At 59.6% G+C, this 18,612-nt stretch overlaps 1 protein-coding gene across 1 annotated transcript; it reads right to left on the bottom strand.

The window, feature by feature from the left end:
- Positions 1 to 2,538: 2,538 nt before the first annotated feature.
- On the bottom strand, positions 2,539 to 12,281 carry FSCN1 (fascin actin-bundling protein 1). The gene is made up of 5 exons (XM_007186767.2): positions 11,321 to 12,281; positions 5,049 to 5,205; positions 4,832 to 4,953; positions 4,416 to 4,583; positions 2,539 to 3,954 (listed from the first exon to the last, which is right to left on the bottom strand). Exons 1-5 carry the CDS (start codon positions 12,150 to 12,152, stop codon positions 3,752 to 3,754), a joined length of 1,482 nt encoding a protein of 493 aa, XP_007186829.1. The 5' UTR covers positions 12,153 to 12,281; the 3' UTR covers positions 2,539 to 3,751.
- Between the last annotated feature and the right edge of the window lie 6,331 nt (positions 12,282 to 18,612).

Here is an 18,612-nt window from a genome sequence, read left to right as displayed (position 1 = left end):
AGGGCAGGGGGCTTGAAGTGTCCTGTGGAGACGCACCTGGGAAGTTCAGAGGCTTCCCCCCACCAGCGCGGCCCACCTGTGTCCTCCTGGGGCTGAAGCCCCCAGCAGGGCTTGGGGTCCCACCCCAAGACGGACCTAAAGGACCAACCTGTGGATATCCTAGTTTAGTCTGGCCAGGATACATCCTGGGGACCGCAGCTGCCCCCAGCTGCCCGGCCTCCGGCAGTCCTGCCTCTAGCAGGGAAAGACCCACAGAAGAGAAGAAGGGTTGCCTCTCCTTCCTTTTTTCTTCCTTACAAGTTTAATTGAATGTTTTTCCTTCTGACATGATCTTTTAGGCTCACAATTAACCCCAGCGAGTAACTCGGAGCCCTGGCTGCAGCTGCCCAGACTCACTGGGCATTTCTCGAGGCCTTGGTGTCCGCATCTGAGCAATGGGAGGCTGGACTCTTGCTGGCCCTCCATGGCAGGCTTAGGGGGAACCCAGCCTTAGAACTGTGGGGCCCACTGGCCCCTGACCCAGCTGGAGGTGAGAGGAGCTGCCAGTCAGGGTCTGGGAAAACTGAGGGGAACGGAGTCCCCAGGCACAGTGGTTGGAAGCCTGGGGGCTGAGTCAATGCAGGCTGGTGAGCAAACCGTAACGTAAGCTCTTTGTTCCTGTGGGCTGGTCCGTGTGCCTGTGCCTGCGTCCACGTATGTCTCTATGTGCACGTGTGTTGTGTGTGCACTGGGCTCCTGTACATGCCTGCATGTGTTCCTGTGTGCACTCACCCATGCATGTACACAAGCCCGTGTGCGTGTGTGCAGGGTCACGCAATGACCCTTGTGAACTGGGAATCGCTGGGGAAGAACTGCATCCTTTGCTCTGGAATCTGAGCCCTGGGGGCCCCAGAGCCAATTCTGACGGGGGACACCTTTCAACCAGGACATGGGGAGTCCCGGTGCGTGCGCAGGAGTGAATCTGGGGGTCTCCACGGTACTCCATTTGCGCCCACGGGAGTGTCTGCCGACTTCCGGTAATGCCTGTCGCCTCCACGTGGGCCTGGAGACAATGGCCTCACTCAAATCCACTCTTCATCCGGGACCCAACCAGGCCCCGCCCCAAGGTTCCTCCCACATGACTTTTGCTTGTGCGGTTCCCTTGCCCTGGTTGCCCTTCCTGTCCCTAGTATTGGGTTAAGTCCCCCTCCTCCCTAGGTGTGATCACCTCCCCCACCAGCCTTTGCGCCTCATTCGCGGAGTGTGTGTGTGGTGGGGGGCGGAATAAACAGCCCCTGTAACGCGCAGCCACTTGCTCTGCGCCCATTTTTGCAGAACGCGTGGAATTCAGAATCAGTGCCTGGGCCTGGCTGGGAGGATGCGGGGAGGGGTGCCTGGCATCATTCCAGGACAGGTCATTCCTGCTCCTGGGCAGGCCCCCACCCCGGGCACCGCAGGGAACCACCTCGCTCAACCTCGCTCAACTGCCCAACTGGGGACCCCTCCCTGAGCCCCTTCCAGTGCATCCCCATCCCTACAGTCTGGAGGAGCTTGGCTCCGGAGGACTCATCTGTTCCCTTCCACGTCACTGAGACTTTTCCGGCTTCCAGCCTGGCTTTAACAGTGGTGGAGGGTTGGCCGCCAGGACCCCGCTGAGAGCCCAACGTCCCTTTGTAGCCGCCATCTGTGCTTGTCAATCTCGAGACTCCCGCCCCCAGGGACCACCAATCAGAGCGCAGGCATCCCAGTTTCGTCATCAGCAGCCAATCAGCGCTTCTGCTCACAGCTCAGGCCCCTCTGGTCCCGCTGGTCCCGCTGCCCCCGCAAGACGGCCACACGCCCAAGTCCATCTTCAATCACCGCCTACTTATTGGACGCCCATGGGGCGCCCCGTTCCACCCTCAAAGCTGTGCCTTGCTACTACTCTCAACCTCAGTCTCCTCCCCTGTAAGATGGGAACAGCTATGCTCTGGGTAACGTGATACTGCACAGAAGGGCCCAACCCAGCGCCTGCCTCTCTGGAGTCCCTGCAGGGCTGGCCACCTGGAGGTCTGCCAGGGGCCACGACCGCAGGGTGGGCTCAGGACCCAGGTCCCCCCTCGAGGTTGGAAACTTCCTCAGCTTCTTATCTGCCAAATAGAGAAGTGCCTCCCTTCCTCCCCAAGCTGGGCCTAGGGGTCCTGTTCTGATGAAGGCACCCACCCTGGACTCCAAGCTTAGCTCATCCAGCTGACTTTTCCCAGGGCCTGTGCCCACCTCTACCCGGGCCTGTCCTCCGAGGGCTCCCAGACAGCACATCCAGGTCCCAAGGGGTCCAAGCCTGCTGTGTTGGGGTTTGGATGGATGCACACAAGGCCCCTTGCAGATGGAAAGGGGGCACCCAGGCCCCGTACCTCCAAGCTCTAGTCAAGGCATACCTGCCAAGGCAGGAGGAAGTTCGCTCTGCTGGTTTGTGTGGGCCTGACCTCTTAACTCCGAAACCTGCAGCAGGAGGGTTCCCAGGCCCACCCCTCCCACCTGCCTTCATCCCCAACACACACACACACACAACCTCAGGGGTGCAGACTTGCGTTAACTTTATTTTGCTCTTTCCAGTCTGAAGCTACTATCATGGGCATTTAGAGTTATACAAATGACACTTACAAAAAATAAAAGACCAAGACACCCAGAGTGAGATGCATGGTGGATGCTGACCAGAGGGAAGGGAAGTGGCAGGGGCGGGGCTGGAGCCAGGGACCAGGGGCTTCCACGGGGCTCCCGGCTGAGGGCAACGCCCAGCTTCATCCCGCCCGAGACCCGGGAGTCCAGTCAGAAGAGGAGCACCGATCATACCAGGGGCCCTGGCTGAGGCGGTGAAGGGCCCAGCACCACCAGGTGGGGACACAGGCCTGGGGCCCAGGCACATGGGAGGGAGGGGGCCAGTGAGAGCCCCCCGGGAAGGTGGAGGCAGGTTCTGGATTCGGGGAGGCGCCCCGCCTACCCCACCACTAGTGGGCAGAGGGCACTGAGGCCCAGAGATGCCGTCTCAAGACCACCCCCCAACCAAGACCCCTTGAAGACCACTCATGGCTACAACCAGGCTTGCCTGGGGCTCCTCCAGCAATAACATTTCACTGAAAAAAGAAAGTTACTGATTTGGTCATTTTCTGCTTCCAGTCAGGCCAGAGTGAAAGAAAAGAGACAGGAGCAGGACCCCCGGACCACAGCAGGATGTGTGTGCAGTGGCCAGGCCCGGGCGGCCATCAAACCAAGCCTCCTCCACTCACAGGGGCCTGGAGCCAGCCCCGTCCTGTCCACCAGCTGTCCTCCCGACCACGCAGGGACGGCGCCCCAGGGGGGCCACCAACAGGCCTGGGGCAAGAGCTTGGCTCCCGGGAAATGGGGGAGGGGGAGGTTCAGGAGGGGACAGGAGATTCCAGTTACACACCCCGCCGCTCCCAGGAGCTCGGGAAGGCCTCCCAGCCCCCCACTCCTCCTCGGCCTCTTCGGGGAAATAAGGCTCAGAGTTGTCTGAGGTCAGAAGAAAGAAGTTCCAGCCTCGCCCAGGGCAGAGAAGAGAGGGCAGAGGGATGTGAAATCCCTCCAAGGACCAGGTCACAGCCTCTGACCTGCCCAGGGGAGGCCACGTGGGACAACAGGTGAGGGCACCGTTTGCTCTGGGTTTCCAGTTTGAAAGGCAAGGGGCTCGCCACCCACAGCAGAGCCCACCTGGAGAAGAGAGTTAGCAGGGCGGGTTGGGCAGGGTGGGGAGGGGGATGCCGGCGGCGGGGCCCTAGTACTCCCACAGCGTGGTGGGGTCGATGGTGTCAGCGCAGGCCTTCAGGACCCCCGCGTGGTCCCCCTTCAGGTAGTGCCCGCCCACCTTGATGGCCACCTTGTTGTAGTCACAGAACTCGAAGAAGAAGTCCACAGGGCTGTCGCTGCTGCTGGTGACGGAGGAGTCGTTGCCCACCATCCAGTACTTGCCTGTGGAGTCTGGAGCAGGGGCAAGGGCAGGCCCTGTCAGGCCCTGCCTGGGCTCTGCTCCCCACCCTCCAATCACGGCTTCCAGAATGGGGGTGGGGTCTGTTACATCCACCCAAGCCTCCGGCCCATGCTGGACTGGAGTCCCTTCCCCCGCCTCCCACCAGAATTTTGGTCCCATAACTCGTGTGTGACCCCTCCCCTGCCCAGCCTTTCCAGAATCCCGTCTCCCTCTCTAGCTCTATCTGGGGTGGGCCGGACATCTCCCTCCTGTACAGACAAGAGGGGAAGGGGCTACCCCCCAGCCTAGAGCCTCTGGTGGCCAGATGGGGCCTGGCCCAAGCCACATCACAGGGTGGCCAAGCCGAACCCCAAAGCCAGGCTCAAGTGGGGCAGGGGTTTGCTCTCTGTGTCCAACACTGGCCCCCTGAGCCCAGGGGGCCCCACCCGGCACTGCCCACAGGAGAACCTGCCTTTGATGTTGTAGGCGCCGTCTCTGAACTCCAGCTGGAAGACGTCGTAGTTGGAGCGGTTGGCGTCCAGGGTGCCTGTGACCTTGCGGCAGCCAATGAAGCCGTGCTCCCCACGGAACACGATGATGGGGCGATTGATCAGCTTCATGAGGAAGAGCTCCGAGTCCCCTGTCCCAGGAGGTGGAAAAGAAGTGAGCCTCATGGGGTTGGGGGTGCGACACCCAGGGTGTGGCTCAGAGAGGGAGAGCGGGAGTCTGGGGTCACACAGCACTCCAGCCCTGGGGTGAGGCAGGGTGGTGCCAGTTTGGGAGGATGCCCAGCACAGGGCAGGCTTCGGGTGGGGCTCGTAAGTGACCATGGCATACAGTTAGACCCTCCAGGGAACAAGGGCTTGAGGTATGCCCCCAGGTGGCTACCTGCTGTCTCCACCGAGGCAGCCAGCTGGCCGTTCTTCTTGGCCGTCACAAACTTGCCATTGGATGCGCGCAGTATGATCCTCCGATCACGCCACTCAATGTCAAAGTAGCAGCTGGCATCCCTGGGGGTGGCGGGACAGGGTCAGGCGAGGCCGCCCCACAGGAAGGCCAGCCTGGGCGAGCGCAGGCAGTGACAGACGGGCAGTGGGGCACTCACTTGGTGGAGGCAGTGGACTGCACACCCCCGGTGGCCGTCAGCGTCCAGTACTTGCCCGAGTGGGTGCGGAAGGCGCACTTTTTGGTTTCGCGGTTGATCTCCAGCTGGAAAGTCTCTTGGTCGGTCTCTTCGTCCTGATTGGCCGACAGGTCCATACCTGCGGGGAGAGCCTCCAGCTAGTACAGGGACCCCCACGCCCCCCCAGTGCTGGCTGACCCTCAGCCCTGCCCGCACACACCAGCACAGCGGGGGGCTGCTGAGACCCCACAGTGCGGCTCAGACCCCTCGGCCTTCACATCAGAGGGCGGAACCCAGGATCCCAGGCAGGACAAGTCAAGGGCCAAGGCCAGCTAGGTCCATTTACACATCACGTTCTCTGATTACAGAAGTAATACCTTCCAACAAACCAAATGCAAAAAGATATTGTAGAACCAACTGGGAGACTCTCAACATGGTCCAGGATTAGAGAGCATGGATTAATTATTGTTAATCATGTTGTCATTATGTAAGAAAATGGCCTTGTTTTTTAGAGATACACGCAAACATTTTGAGATGAAATGCCCTGATGTCAGGGATTTGCATTAAGTACAACCAGAAGCAATGAATAAAGGGACAGGGAGCTAGTGTGGCAGAATATCGCAGCTGGGGGAATCGGTATATGGTAGTTCATGATATCCTTCCTGCTTCTGTATACGTGTAAAAGTCAAGAGAGTCATAGCACACGTTCCCTTCAGGGAATTTAGAAAACTCATAAAAGCGAATTCACACACACCCCCATGCCCACCACACCCCCAGAACGCCCCTGTGAACGGCAGGTGACCACACACTCCTAGCCTTTTCCCCGTGCGCTCACATATGCATTTTCTTGACCTTCAAGTGCACGCATGCTACAGACCTCGATTTGCAAATGATCTGCCTAACACCTTTACACGTTTCCATGTCCCTAAATCGTCTGTGAAGGGGGCGGCTTCGGGGTTTTGCTCCCACAAGCTGCAGCCATGTCGTTTTGCACATCCGTATGGACTCCTCCAGATAAAACCTGAAGTGGGATCTTTGGTCCCAACAAGTTCACATCCCCAAGCGCCATGGATCCTAAGAGCCTCCGCAGCAGGGTGAGTTGGGCCTTGAGGCCTTTATGAAGCCGGGATCAGTGGCAGGCGGCAGGTGTCCTTTTGGATGAGATGAGGCTGGCGTGTGGCAGAGCCTGGGGTCTGAGCACCCCCAGGCCCTCCCCCAGGACCCATTCTTAGTTCTCCAGCCACCACCCAGAGGGCCTGAAAGGTGTCAGCCCCATGCTAACCAGGTCTCGTGTCCCATGTCAGCGCCACCCCATCACAAAGGAGAATGAGGCAGAGGTGGTGCCCTTGCCCAAGGTCACCCAGAGAGAAAGCTAGGGGTCCAGGGCTCTCAGGAGGAGAGATGGGCAAACTCAGGCCTCCTGCCATGCCCTCTCCCCCCACCCTCCCTCCCCTCTGTGGACTGGTGGATGGGACCTCCACGGGTCACTCTGAAGCAGACCCTCACAACGCCTGGGCTTGACCCTCCAGGCCCCCTGGGTCCCCTCAGCCACAGTGTCAGGGATCTGCTGACTACTGAGGACCCGGGGGTAGAGGTGAGCTCGATCCACCATCACGCCCCAGTGAAGCACGGGGCGAGGATCAGCAGGGGCTGGGCCTTCTGGGTGCCCGAGCCCCCCAGAGGACGACCATCCTAAGGCCACACCCAGGAGCACAATGTGGGGCTGGGGTCCATCCTTGCTCAGACCTCGCCCAGCCGACCTGCCCCACCCCACTGCTGCAGAGCTGCCACCCCCAGCCTGCCCAGCCACACAGCACCCCCTACCCAACACGTGGCAGGCCGGCTGATGGCAAGGCAAGAACTGACGAGGAGAAGCCCCACCGGGCACACCTCAGCAGCAGAAGAGACAGAGAGGGCTCCCCAGAGAGAGGGGCAAAGCGGGCAGGGAAGGGCCCCGAATGGCAGTCAGATCTCTAGCACTGACCAGCCTACCTGACATAACAGAGCCTTGCCAGCGAACAAGGCGCTGGCCAGCCTGCCCGAGGACAAACACCGCAAGTGCAGGGGCTCCTTTTCAATGAGACTTTGGTTCCTGAGAGCTTAGCCAGCCCTGTACTCCTGCGGACGGCCGTCCGGCTTGACTCCTCCCGGCAATTCCACAGAGTTAGTTCGAGGAACAAAGGGAGGCTGTGCAAAGGGAGGCGGGTACCTCCCCAGGGCCACACGACCACCACCACCTGCTCAGCCACTCAGACCCCGTCCCGCCTGGGTGTGTCCAGTCCTGGAACTGGTATGATAAACAGGCCTAGGCCAGCCCGCAAGGTACGCAAAGCCAGGGCCAGGCGCCCTTGAGTGCCTCCCCCGCCCAGCCTCAGTTTCCCTCTCTGCCTGTCAAAAGGGCCCGGTCTGAGATGGAAGGGATTTAGCAGCCCATTGCCAAGTAGACACCAGGTCTTCCGCCCGCAATAGGAAGGGGTGGGGAGAGTATCCCCTCCCCATTCCAGTGGGGTCCCTCCTGGCTCCAAGGCCCTGCCCAGATGGGAAAGGCCCCACTTGGCCTTGGAGTCTCTAATTAGAGCTGGGTTACTATGGGAACAGGGTTTTCTTCAGGATTTTTCTTTTCATCAACAGCAGCACAGAAAACCTGAGTCACAGGCACACAGGAGCCCTGAGGAGGCAGGAGATGCGGGGGCTCAATGTCCCCCCGACCCGCTCCATAGAGCACAACTGAGACACCGGGCCCCCGCATGTCCCCCCTCCATCGTGGCTCTCCCCACCTCCAGCCTCTGAGCCATCCTGTACAGTGGCTTGGAGGGGGCACCCCCTCCCTGCCAACACACCCCATGGTCCCCATCCCCCTCAGCCTTAGCAGTCTGCATATTCCCCTGGCTTGTTCAAATCAGGCACTCTCCACCACCCCCATTCAGTTTAAGAGAGGGGGCCCAGAAGCATCTGTGGCCTCACCTCACCTCCCCTCTTCCCAGTCAGCTCTTGCCACTACCTGACCACTTTAAATCCCTACTCCGTCCTTACACAAGCTGTTCCCTGGGCCTGAAATGCCCTGCCTCATCAGGAGAACTCTTACACATCCTGCAAAGCCCAGCTTGACCAGCCCTTTCTCAGCCAGCCAGCCTCACCTTCGAGCGGCTGGGATTGGGCACTTCCTGAGCATGGAGTCCCCAGGGCACAGCTGGCCAGATGCAAAGAGGCTGTGAGACCAGGTGGGAAATGGGGTGAGGCTCTGCCCAGGGTCTGGCTGGAGCCCAGGGCAGGTGAGGCTCCAAAGTAGCATGAGTACTGCTCACTCAGTGGCCCTGCCATCCTCCATCCGTGCCCAAGCCATGTCCTCACTGTGTGGTCACAGCTACAGCACTTCCCAGGACCTGGGATAGACATGTGCCATCTGCCTTGTCACATCAGCTCTTGGGACCCCCACTCCCTGTGGCCGACCCTGCCTCTAATGTAGGCTGTGACGGCCTCCTCCCAGAAATACAGCCTGGCCGAAAGGAACATGCCCAGGGCAGCCCTGGGCGAGCCCTTTACAAATGGGGAAACTGAGGCCAGAGAGCAGGCCGCAGCTTCAGCAGGGAGCACCCCACCCCCACCAGGCCCGGCCTGTGCAGGCCTACGGGGATGATTCACTTCCCCCAGCCCGCTAAACCCAGGATGCTCCTCCTTCCTGGCTGGCGTTTCCCAACATGTGTCGGAAGCACAGCTGAAGCCTCCTTGCCACGCAGGCCTGTCCAAAATGGCCTCTGCAGACACAGCCCCCAAGCCCGTGTCGGCTCCAGGTCCTCTGATCATCCTCTGCCCCACAAAGAAGACCCGAGGTCAGCCAACATTGGAACGAGATGAGGACGCCAAAATCTGAGGCCCATGTAGCTCCAGTCTTTGCTCCCAAAGCTCCCTTCCCTTTAAACGCACAGATGAGCCAGCAGCTCTCCTGGTGCAATTTCCGGCTCCTCCTGCCCCATCAGCTTGAATCACACCATGACACCACCAGCGAGCTTTACTAGAAAGGTGAGGACACCTGCCCAGGCTCACCAGTGCCTGCCAAAAACACCCCCAGGATCTCTCTGCTCCTTTCTGGCACCAAGGGCTAGGGCCAGGGCCACCCGTTCCTGCCACACCTTCCCCAGGGCAGGTGCTGGATGCAGCCCAGCAAGCATGCAGCATGCCTGCGTTGATGAGCACCCAACCGAAGTCCTGTGGCCCTGCTGGCTGTTCCAGTCCCACCCACCAACCTCACAACCACACTGGGCTTTCTGCTCCTTCCTGCCTCGGGGCCTTTGCACAAGCTGTGCCCTGTACCTGCAACACTGTTCCACACACCTGACACATGCTACCTTCTATTCATTCTCAGGTCAGCTCAAGTATCCTCCTCAGAAAGGGACCTCCCCCATCTAATCTGGGACCCTCATGTACTTCCTGGACCCCCAGACCTTTGCTTGACACCTCTGGGATGTTGCTCATGTCCCAACGAGAACATTGGGCCCAGCAGGGAAGGATCCAGGAGATGCGCATGTGCTCACCACTCAGGCCTCAGCATGTCTCACTTGGTAGGGGCTCAGTGTTTGCTGAATAGGTGGAGAGTCCTGCCCCACCTCATACTGTGTGAGACTGGAAAGGGGAGGGCCTCTGCCCCAGAGGCCGGGAGGCATCAGGGGCTCCAGATGAGAGCTCATTCTGGCGTCAAACCCAGTTCTTCATGCTGCTTACTTGCTGTGTGATCTTGGGCACATGGCTTCTCCTCTCTGGGCCTAAACCTGCCCATCTGTAGGATGGAAGAAATACCGCCCACTTCAATCAGCACACTCACCCACTTCAATCAGCACACTTGGGTACGAAACTGCCACTGGGCTGCAACCTCCTTGGCAGAGCCGGGTCAGGAGGGTGGCCGTCAGGAGGAAGGGGGGGGGCGGGGCAATGACTCGGCTCCCATCCAGCTATCTCCAGAGGCTGGGGTCCAACTTCCCGGCTGGGGGAGCCAGACACCCACAGGTTCCCCCAAAGGAGGGGCGAGGGCGCCAGAAGGAAGAGAAGCCGCCTAGGGGGAGAATCTAAGAAGGGAAAGAGGAGGGTTCACTTCTGGCGCGCAGGCCGGTAGGAAATGGCCAGGCCAGCGGGAGGCCCCGGGAGAGGACGCATCGAGTTGCAGCCAGTTGTTCCAGGCGGGAGTCTTGGGGGTGGGTTCAACCGAGGGTAGGGGGGCTTCCCGAGGGTGCCGGGCTGGGGTCTCCGGGCTCAGGCTGAGACCGCTCTCTGTCTCCCGCAGAGCAGAGGGTACCGGCCAGGAGACGCGCGGCGGGCGCAGGGCGGGGTGCCTGGCGGGCTGCCATCCGCGCCACGCCGTCCCGGGGCGCGAGCAGGGAGGCCGCCTTCTGGGGCGGCTTCGGACGGGGCACTGGGCCTGGGGGCGGCGCGGGGGGTCCTCAGCAGGGGGGGACCCGCAGAAAGTCAATTCCCTCCCCCGCCCGGCCGCATCTGGTTTTCCCATCTGCAGAGACGGAGCAGGACAAAGGGGGCGAGGGAGGGCCCTGTCGACGAGCCCGCCCCCCTGCTCACAAAGGCCGCGGCCTCGAGCGCGGGGCGGACGCGGGAGGAGGGGCTGGGGGGGAAGGGTAGACACTCTGGGCGCCCCTTTCCAGCAGAGGCCAACCCCTCCCAGCAGCCAGCGGAGGTGGAGAAAGGCCCGGAGGGAGGGGAGGTGGAAGCGCAGCCTGCGGAGATCAAAGGCTACTTCCATCCCGCCCGCGAAAGGCGGCCTTCAGGGAGCGGGGGCGCGCCCCGTGCCTGTTGCGACCCCTCGCCTCCGCCATGGAGCCAAAGGCCCACTGACGGGGGGAGGGGCACGAGGAAACAGGCGAGGGGCGTCCCCTCCCCAAGGGCTAGGCCCGCGGGTGCGAGGGAGGGATCTGCACGCGTAGGGAGGACCCAGATCAGGCCGAGGGTTCGGAGGGTGGCACAAGGGGCGGCGTCTAAGCGCGGCCTAGGAGCCCCAATCTCAAGGCGGAGTGGGGGTTATGCAGCGGCACCCAAGGATGGGCAAAGCCCCACCCCTCGCCCCTTCCCGGGGATCGCAGCGCAGGTCCCGCGGCAGGGTGGGGTGGCCCGCGCGCCCAGCGGGGGCGCACCGGGCGTCGATCGGGATTGCAGCGGCGCCGCGGGCGAGAAAGGGCGGGAGGCTGCGGGGACTGGGGTGGGGTTCGCTTTGTGCATGGCCCAGAGAGGCGGGGGACGGCGTCCCCACTCACCCTGGCGCGTGGACACGTTCCTCTCGTTGGCTGCCTGCAGCACGACCTGGGCGCAGCTCTGCTCCAGGGCGAAGAGCTCGTCCTTGCCCACCTTGGTGGCCTTGCCCGCCTTGAGCGTGCCGCTGGGCCCCGACGGCGCCAGGTAGCGGCCTTGGCAGTCGCGGAAGGCCACCTTGCCGGAGCGGAACTCGAGCGTGTAGCCGGTGGCGGGCTCGGGGTGCGCCACTAGGCGCCCGTCGTGGCGCAGGAAGCGGTGGTCGGCCGTCTGCAAGCTGTAGCGCTGGTCCTGGAAGGCCAGCGTGATGAGCGAGTCGACGCCCCAGGGCACGTCGCGGTCCACTGCGATCTCGTCGGCCGGCCGCGCGCTCAGGTGCGCGTAGCGCTTGCGGGCCAGGCTGTAGATGGTGACCTGGGGGTGCATGGCGATGTGCACGCTCCACTTCTCGGCCGGCGACACGGTCTGAGCGAAGCACGACAGGCGGTCCTCGGTGCCGCCAAAGTAGCGCCGGTGCGCCTCGGACTGCAGCGACCAGCGGCCGTCGTCGTGCGCCACGATGAGAAAGCGGCAGTCGGCACTGGGCACCTCGTGTTCGCAGGTCACGTTGCCATCCTTGTCCGCCGCCAGGTAGCGGCCCAGGTGGCTGCGCAGGCACACGGCTGCGCTGCCCGCCTCGTCGGGCGGCTGTTCCAGCGTCCAGATCTGCTTCTTCTTCAGGCTGCTGGCCGACGCATTCACCTTGAACCCGAACGTCTCGGCCGTCAGGTACTTGTTGCTGCAGTTAATGAGACCGAACTGGATCTGCAGGGCCTCGGCCGTGCCGTTGGCGGTCATGGTGGCGGCGGGCGGGAGGCCGGCGCGGCCCGGGAGGTTGGTGGCGGGTCCCCGCGGCGGCGCCCTGCTCCTTTGTTCAGCTGCCGCGGCCGTGCGCTCACTCTCAGCAACGCTTTACAAAGCCGGCGCGTCGAGCCCGAGCCCCTTTATAGGCGGGGTGACGTCAGCGTCGCAAGGTCCCGCCCCCGCCCCGCCCCGGGGCTCGCCGAGGAGGGGGAACCGGGGCCCAGGGAGCGAACTGAGTCGCGCAGGGGCCCGGAGGGGCGCGGGTGGGGGCTGGGCTCGCCACGTTCCCTGCTCGGCCGGCCTCTGCGTGCCCCCTCTTCGGGCCGCCGCCCCCTCCCCGCCAATGCCAAGGCCTCGCCCTCGCAGCGCCGCAGCCTGAGGACTCACCCAGAGCACGGGACCCCTCGGAGGCCCCGCACCCCAAGCCCAGCCGGGAGGAAGGCCGAGCCAGGTTTGAGGTTGTGGTAGAGACCGCAAGACCACAGAGCACATCAGTACTAGGCGGAGCGGCCCGGGGGCTCCTCAGAGGAGGTGCTTTAGAGCAGGGCCTTGAAGGAACTGAGAGGGGACCCTCCAAGGGCCTGTGGGCGGAAGAGGGGGGGGAGGCCAGGAGCTGGGGAGGGGCCTGCGGACCCCAACTCACCCAACCCAGGCCTTGCAGCCTCCAGAGCGGGGGCTGCGGTTCCCCGAGGCTTCCCTCCCAGGACACTGCCCTGAAAGCCACCCGGACCCTTCCCTGTGGCCCAGGCACCCAGCCGGGCTGGCCCAAATAGGTCTCCGTGGTAGTGGCTGAGACAAGTGGCAGTGTGTCCACTCTGAGGATGCAGAAGCGACAGGGTTCTGGTGAGGTTCGCCAGGCATAGAGTGAGCAGTGTGCCCTTTTCCTGAGCAGGTCAGAGACGTGCTACGGCTCAGGCAGTACAGCCCCGAGGGGCGGAACCCAGGTCTCCAGCCCCAGGGGCCAGCGTGCCTCCCACTTGATACCCACCTCCAGGTCCCCACTGCATTGGACGCAGAGCCTGGCACACAGGAAGGGGCGACACTGGCTACAGCCCTCCTCCTTTAGGACCTCAGCTCTCCATCCTCCTCCGTCAACGTGGATATTCCCTACAGATGCCCACCCCCACCCCTGTAGAGGAACACTTCCCTTTTCTGAGCATCTCCAAAGGCCAAGACTTTTGCTGGGACATTCCCCACATGCCAAGCAGGCCCCTGGAATGCCAGCATGACCACAGGCTGCCCACAAGGTCTCGAGGCCAAAGGCAGAGGGCACTGAACTAGCTCCTGGGCTTGTTGGTCTGTGCCTGTGGCTCCCCCCAGGCAACCTCCTCCAGGGATTTTTATCTTTCAGGATAATTTCGTGTTACTTTCCCATCATTTGGGTCAAATGGGTTTACTGGCAGGTCCTTGGGCCCCAGGCAGGCACTGCCCACAGCATCCCCTCCCACAAAGCTCACCTCTGGAGAGATGAGAAATCAAGTGTCTCTTTTTGAGGTCATCTAATAGGCTTGAAACCCAGGGTCTCGCTGGCTGTGTGACTGTAGGCAAGTCACTTAACCTCTCTGAGCCTGTTTCACCTTTTGTAGAAGAAATACAAATCCCCCATCTCTGGGTTGTCTGAGAGTCCCCGACGGCATGGAGCTCAGCAGACACTGAGGGTGGTCCCTGGCCACCCTCAGAACCTGTTCCAGTCCCCAGGAAGCCCTAGTAAGGGAGACCCCAACCCTCTGGCCAACTAATAAGGCTCAGAGGAGAGGGAGCTGAATAACTGAAGGTTAGGGGTGGGGTCCATGCTGACAGCAGGACTGGAGTCTGCTGAGACGCGCCTGCTGGGATGGGGGCTGGGTGGCACCTCCCTCCTGGCTCTGCAGCTCCCTATTCTGACCCGACTCCCACTCCTACAGCTTTGCAGCCTGGAGGCCAGGAAGGGGGCTGGGGTTGGGGGCTCCTGCCTCTCAGTCAAGCCAGGAGTGGGAGCGGGTCCAGGCCTTCCCAGGTGATGCTTTTGACAGATAGAAAGACTGGCGAGCCCAGCTGGGTATGGTGGCAGCCTGGGTTCCTGCATCGGGCTTCCTGGGCTCAAATGCACATCCCTGGTTCGTGATTTTCCCATCTCTAAAAAGGGCATAATGGTAGCACCTGCCCCAGGAGAGAAGCTGAGAGGACAGAAGGAGCTGTGAACGGGACTGAGGGGGCTCCCAGGACGTGGCACTCGGTTTTCAAACCAGGAAGGTCTTGGGCAAACGGAGACAAGTTGGTGACTCCACACATCAGGCACCTAGAAAATAGTGCCTGGCACGTGGTCAGTGCTCATAAATGCCAGCTGGTCCTGGGAACTGTCCTGGGGACGGGCCAGACTCCCTCCAGCCCCCAGGGTCACCAGGAATCCCCAGGACCCTAGTCCCGTAGTCAGAGCGATGGTGAAGTACAAAGCTTTAGGATCAGTCGGCCAGGACCATGAGCCTTGTGCCGATTTGCTGAATAAATTAAAATCAAATGGAGCAGTGTGGGGGAGGGCACGTAGAAAGGGGACCTTGGATTTCCCTACAGACGAGGGCAGTCCAGGTCGAGTGAACAACATAGAGCCTGAAGTGTTGGGGAAAATCAGGTTAGTCCTGGGAGTGGGGGCAAGGGGCGGTGTAGGGGTGAGTATATGAAGAACTGAGGTTCGTTTCAATAGGCGTGGAGCTAAATTAGTATATTTAATTTTTTTCTGAACAGACAATATATTCACATAGTTCAAATCTCCCAAACCCTAAAAAGGCTTTTGTCCTCCCCCTCCCCCCGTTCCCACCCACTACCTCCATAACTGCTGTTAGTCTGTTTTCCTTTCCTTGAACGTCAAAGACAAGCAAACCTGCATCTGTATCCTTGTAAATCTCTACATCTTTAAACAGTATTTTCAATCCTGCTTTCGTACTTGCATCTGAACCCAGTTTCTGCTTCAGTACGTGAGTGCCTTCCTTGTTCTCTTTCACAGCTGTGTAATATTCCACTGGATGAATGTGTCATTTATTTAACTGCTGCCATGTGGATGGACATTTGGGTTGTTGCTATTGATGCCCTGCTTTGGCCAGAACCTCCACCCAAGAGTGATGCCCTCAACCACAAACCAACATGTTTTCATGTTTCTCTTTACCCAGCAGGCACCATGTAAAAAATTAAGGCTGTCCAGTCTTGGCTTGAATGCCTCTGGTGATGGGGAGCTCACTCTGTCCTCTGTCCAAAGCCAATATGGGTGATACGTATTTGCCTTGTTCTAGCTTGGGAGGAGATTGGGGGGTGAGGGAGCCCTGGCCCACAGCAGCTGCTGGGAAAGAGGGGTCTCCTGTGTACAGGGAAAACTACGAGCTGGCTGAGTCTCATGACCATAGATCTTTGGATAAGGGCAGAGGGAAGCATCTCAGCTTTTTTAAAAATTATTATTATGATTAATTATTGCTGAAAAGCCAATATAGGAACAAAATCTTAGGTCAGTTTAGCAAAAGAGCATTTTCAAAACTCCTTCCCTGCTCTGCACCCATGTTCCCGCCTCTTCCCTTCCCCGAGTCTCAGTTACACTGGGCACTTCTGTGTCCAGTGCAGTCACACGGTCCTGTCTGCAGGCTCCACCTTGGGTCCCTCTGGGGAAGGACAGGAACACGGACGCTGTGTCCCTGGGCCCCACGGGAACCCAGGCGCCACCTGAGCTGCCCGGAACAAGGGCATGGCACGGGGAGAACGGAGGTGCTTGGCTGGGGCCAGGCCTGAGCCGCTCCCAGGCTGGCCGCCGGGCGCCCTCCTGCCTGGTCTGGGCAGGAAAATGAGGCCACCAGGAAGGGCTGCTCAGCTAGCCCTGAACCCAGTTCCCCGAGTGAGGATTCTGAGCCACAAAGGCTCAGACTCCTCCCCTGTCCAGCAGGCTTGGAGAATTCCCTGTGCCCACCCACCACTGATGGGCAGGGGCTTCCTGAAATGACATCCCGGGGTGCATCCCAGCACAAAAGCCAAGGAGCAGAAGCTGGAGTCAGGAGGCCTTGACTTGGCTCCCGGCTCTGACACATACTTGCCATGGGACCTTTGATAGGTTACTTCACCCTCAGTTTCCTCACCTGTCAAATGGAAATAATAATACACGCAGAGTTCCTCGTGGACAACACAGAGGTAGGTATAATAATGGTACAGTGTTTGTAAAAGCAACAAACAAATGTCTTTACTTGTCAGAAACACTCCCTAAAGGAACCTCCCTGGCGGTCCAATGGTCAGGACTCGGCACTTTCACTGCTGAGGGCCCGGGTTTGATCTCTGGTCGGGGAACTAAGATCCTTCAGGCCATGAAAAAACACTCCCTATGAAATGACATGATGCCTGGATTTTGCCTTAAACTATTCCAGACAGGGTGGTGGGTAGGTGGGGTTGCCTTCCGTGAGTCTCTCTATTTTTATTTTTTGGTCACACCTCGTGGCCCTGACCAGGGATCAAACCCGGGCCCTTGGCAGTGAAAGTGCAAAGTCCTAACCATGGAATCGCCAGGGAATTCCCAAGTCTCTCTACTTTAATAAATGTTTGGACATTTCCATAATAAAAAGTTTTGGACAAGCACACTAAGAATAAAAATAAAAAATAAAATATCCCAGTCCTCCCCTCCCCCCCAAAAAAAGAGTGGTGGTGGGGAATAGATAGGATGTAATGATTGGGCCAGCAGTGACGGCACGAGAAGACACAACATACTGTGTTTTTTATATCTGCCTGAACGTGTTCATAACAATAATGAACCCTGATGTTCTGACCCTGTATCTTCGCCTGTGCCTTAGTCCTGTCCTGTGTGTGCTGTTGCGTTGTGTTTGGACCTCATCCTGCCAGCCCTCTCTGTACCTTTATTCAGAAATGTATTATGTAGGTAGAGATGGAGAGGTGATAGGTAGATGATAGATAGGTAGGAGATATTGATAGATATTTAGATAGAGAAGTGCATAGCTTTATTTCTGAGGGTTTTGTTAATTTCACTTTTTTTTTTTTTTTTTTTTTTGGCTCTGCATCTTAACTTACATCCCTTGATGACTTGTTCCAGTGAACGCCCCCCACCCCCTCCATCCCCAGGGCTGTTTCCACCCCATTCTCTCTGGCATGTGGAAGGTCATCAGATTCCTACCAGGCTGTCATGTTGACCTGACGCTTCAGGCTTGATCCCAGGGGCAGATGCCTGCCTGGACTAGCTAGGCCCTGACCTGTGCCTGTCCCGGAGTTGAGCCCTCTCACCTGGGCTGGGGCAAAGCTGCGCTGCCCAGGGTCTCCGGCACCTCGGGCTCCCCATGGCTTCTCCTCGAGGAAATCTTCCCAAGCCCCACTTCTCCCAGCTGCCGAGACCCGGGCCCCAGCTCCCACCACTCCTGGGGTCGCTGGTGCTGGGCTCCGGTCGGGAGGCGGGCATTAAACCACTCACAATCACAGGCGCTGCAGGCACTGTGCCGAGGGCTTTATCTGCTTTAACTTTCCGGCAACCGGGTGTCATCCCCACAACCGGGTGTCATCCCCACTTCACGAATGAGGAGAAGTAGCCTGAGCAGCGAAGAAAACCGAACAGAAAGGAGATTGGTGCCTGCCGGGGACTGGGGCCCGGGGAACGGGGAGTGACTGCCTAATGGGGACGGAGTTCCTTTGCGGGGTGGGGGAACGACAGTGTTTCGGAACTAAGTAGAGGGACTTCCCCGGCGGTCCGGTGGTTAAGACTCCACGCTTCCACTGCACGGAGCGAGGGTTCGATCCCTGGTCAGGGAACTAAGATCCGACATGCTGCACAGCACAGCCAAAAAATTTTAAAAATTAAAAAAAAAAGAACTAAGTAGAGGTGGTGATTGCACAACATTGTGAATGTATATACTAAATGCCACAGAATTGTGTACTTTAAAATTTTATGTTATGTGAACTTTATCTCAACTTTAAAAAAATCAATCTTGGGGAAAAAAAGAACATAAGCAATATCACGCAGCTAGGAGTGACAAAATCAAGCCTTAGACTGTCTCCCATTGGCCCCCGCCCCGCCCCCAGCACCTCCCACTCCTTCCTGGGGCTCCCCCTTCACACCAGCTTTGCAGTCTCACACCCTCTCTTTGCCCGCCAGGATCTCGATGCTAGAAACCTCCTGTCACACCTGACCAGGGCTGCCGGCTTTCAGGGCATGGGCCCTGCACTTGGTCTTGACTGTTGTCCGGGGACCAGGGTTTGAGGCCCCTCGAAGCTTCAGTTCCTCGTTTGCAAAAGGACAGGATGTGACATCCTGGGAGTTTCCCGCCGGCATCACTTAGAGCCATAAACAGGGGGCTCCCCGTCTTCTCTGAGCCTCACTTTTCCTTCTCTCAAAAGGAGGTAAGTGTGTCCCAGGCGTGTGTAAGGAGCCAGAAGGGCCATCCACGTTGCAGATGCACAGATGTCGACGGCCCAGCCCCCATAGATGACCGGCCTCAGGGCCCAGAGC

This window comes from Balaenoptera acutorostrata, chromosome 15 (genome assembly GCF_949987535.1).
Source record: "Balaenoptera acutorostrata chromosome 15, mBalAcu1.1, whole genome shotgun sequence".
NCBI lineage: Eukaryota > Metazoa > Chordata > Mammalia > Artiodactyla > Balaenopteridae > Balaenoptera > Balaenoptera acutorostrata.
Note: the sequence above shows the minus strand (reverse complement) of the source record. Positions and strands in the feature narration are given on the sequence as shown.

Coding starts and splice junctions, on each gene's coding strand:
- FSCN1 (XM_007186767.2), bottom strand. CDS start 12,152: ATGACCGCCAACGGCACGGCCGAGGCCCTGCAGATCCAGTTCGGTCTC. Junction 4,584..4,831: donor TGCCTCGGTGGAGACAGCAG/GTAGCCACCTGG, acceptor CTCCTGGGACAG/GGGACTCGGAGCTCTTCCTC. Junction 3,955..4,415: donor CGGCGCCTACAACATCAAAG/GCAGGTTCTCCT, acceptor CCCCTGCTCCAG/ACTCCACAGGCAAGTACTGG.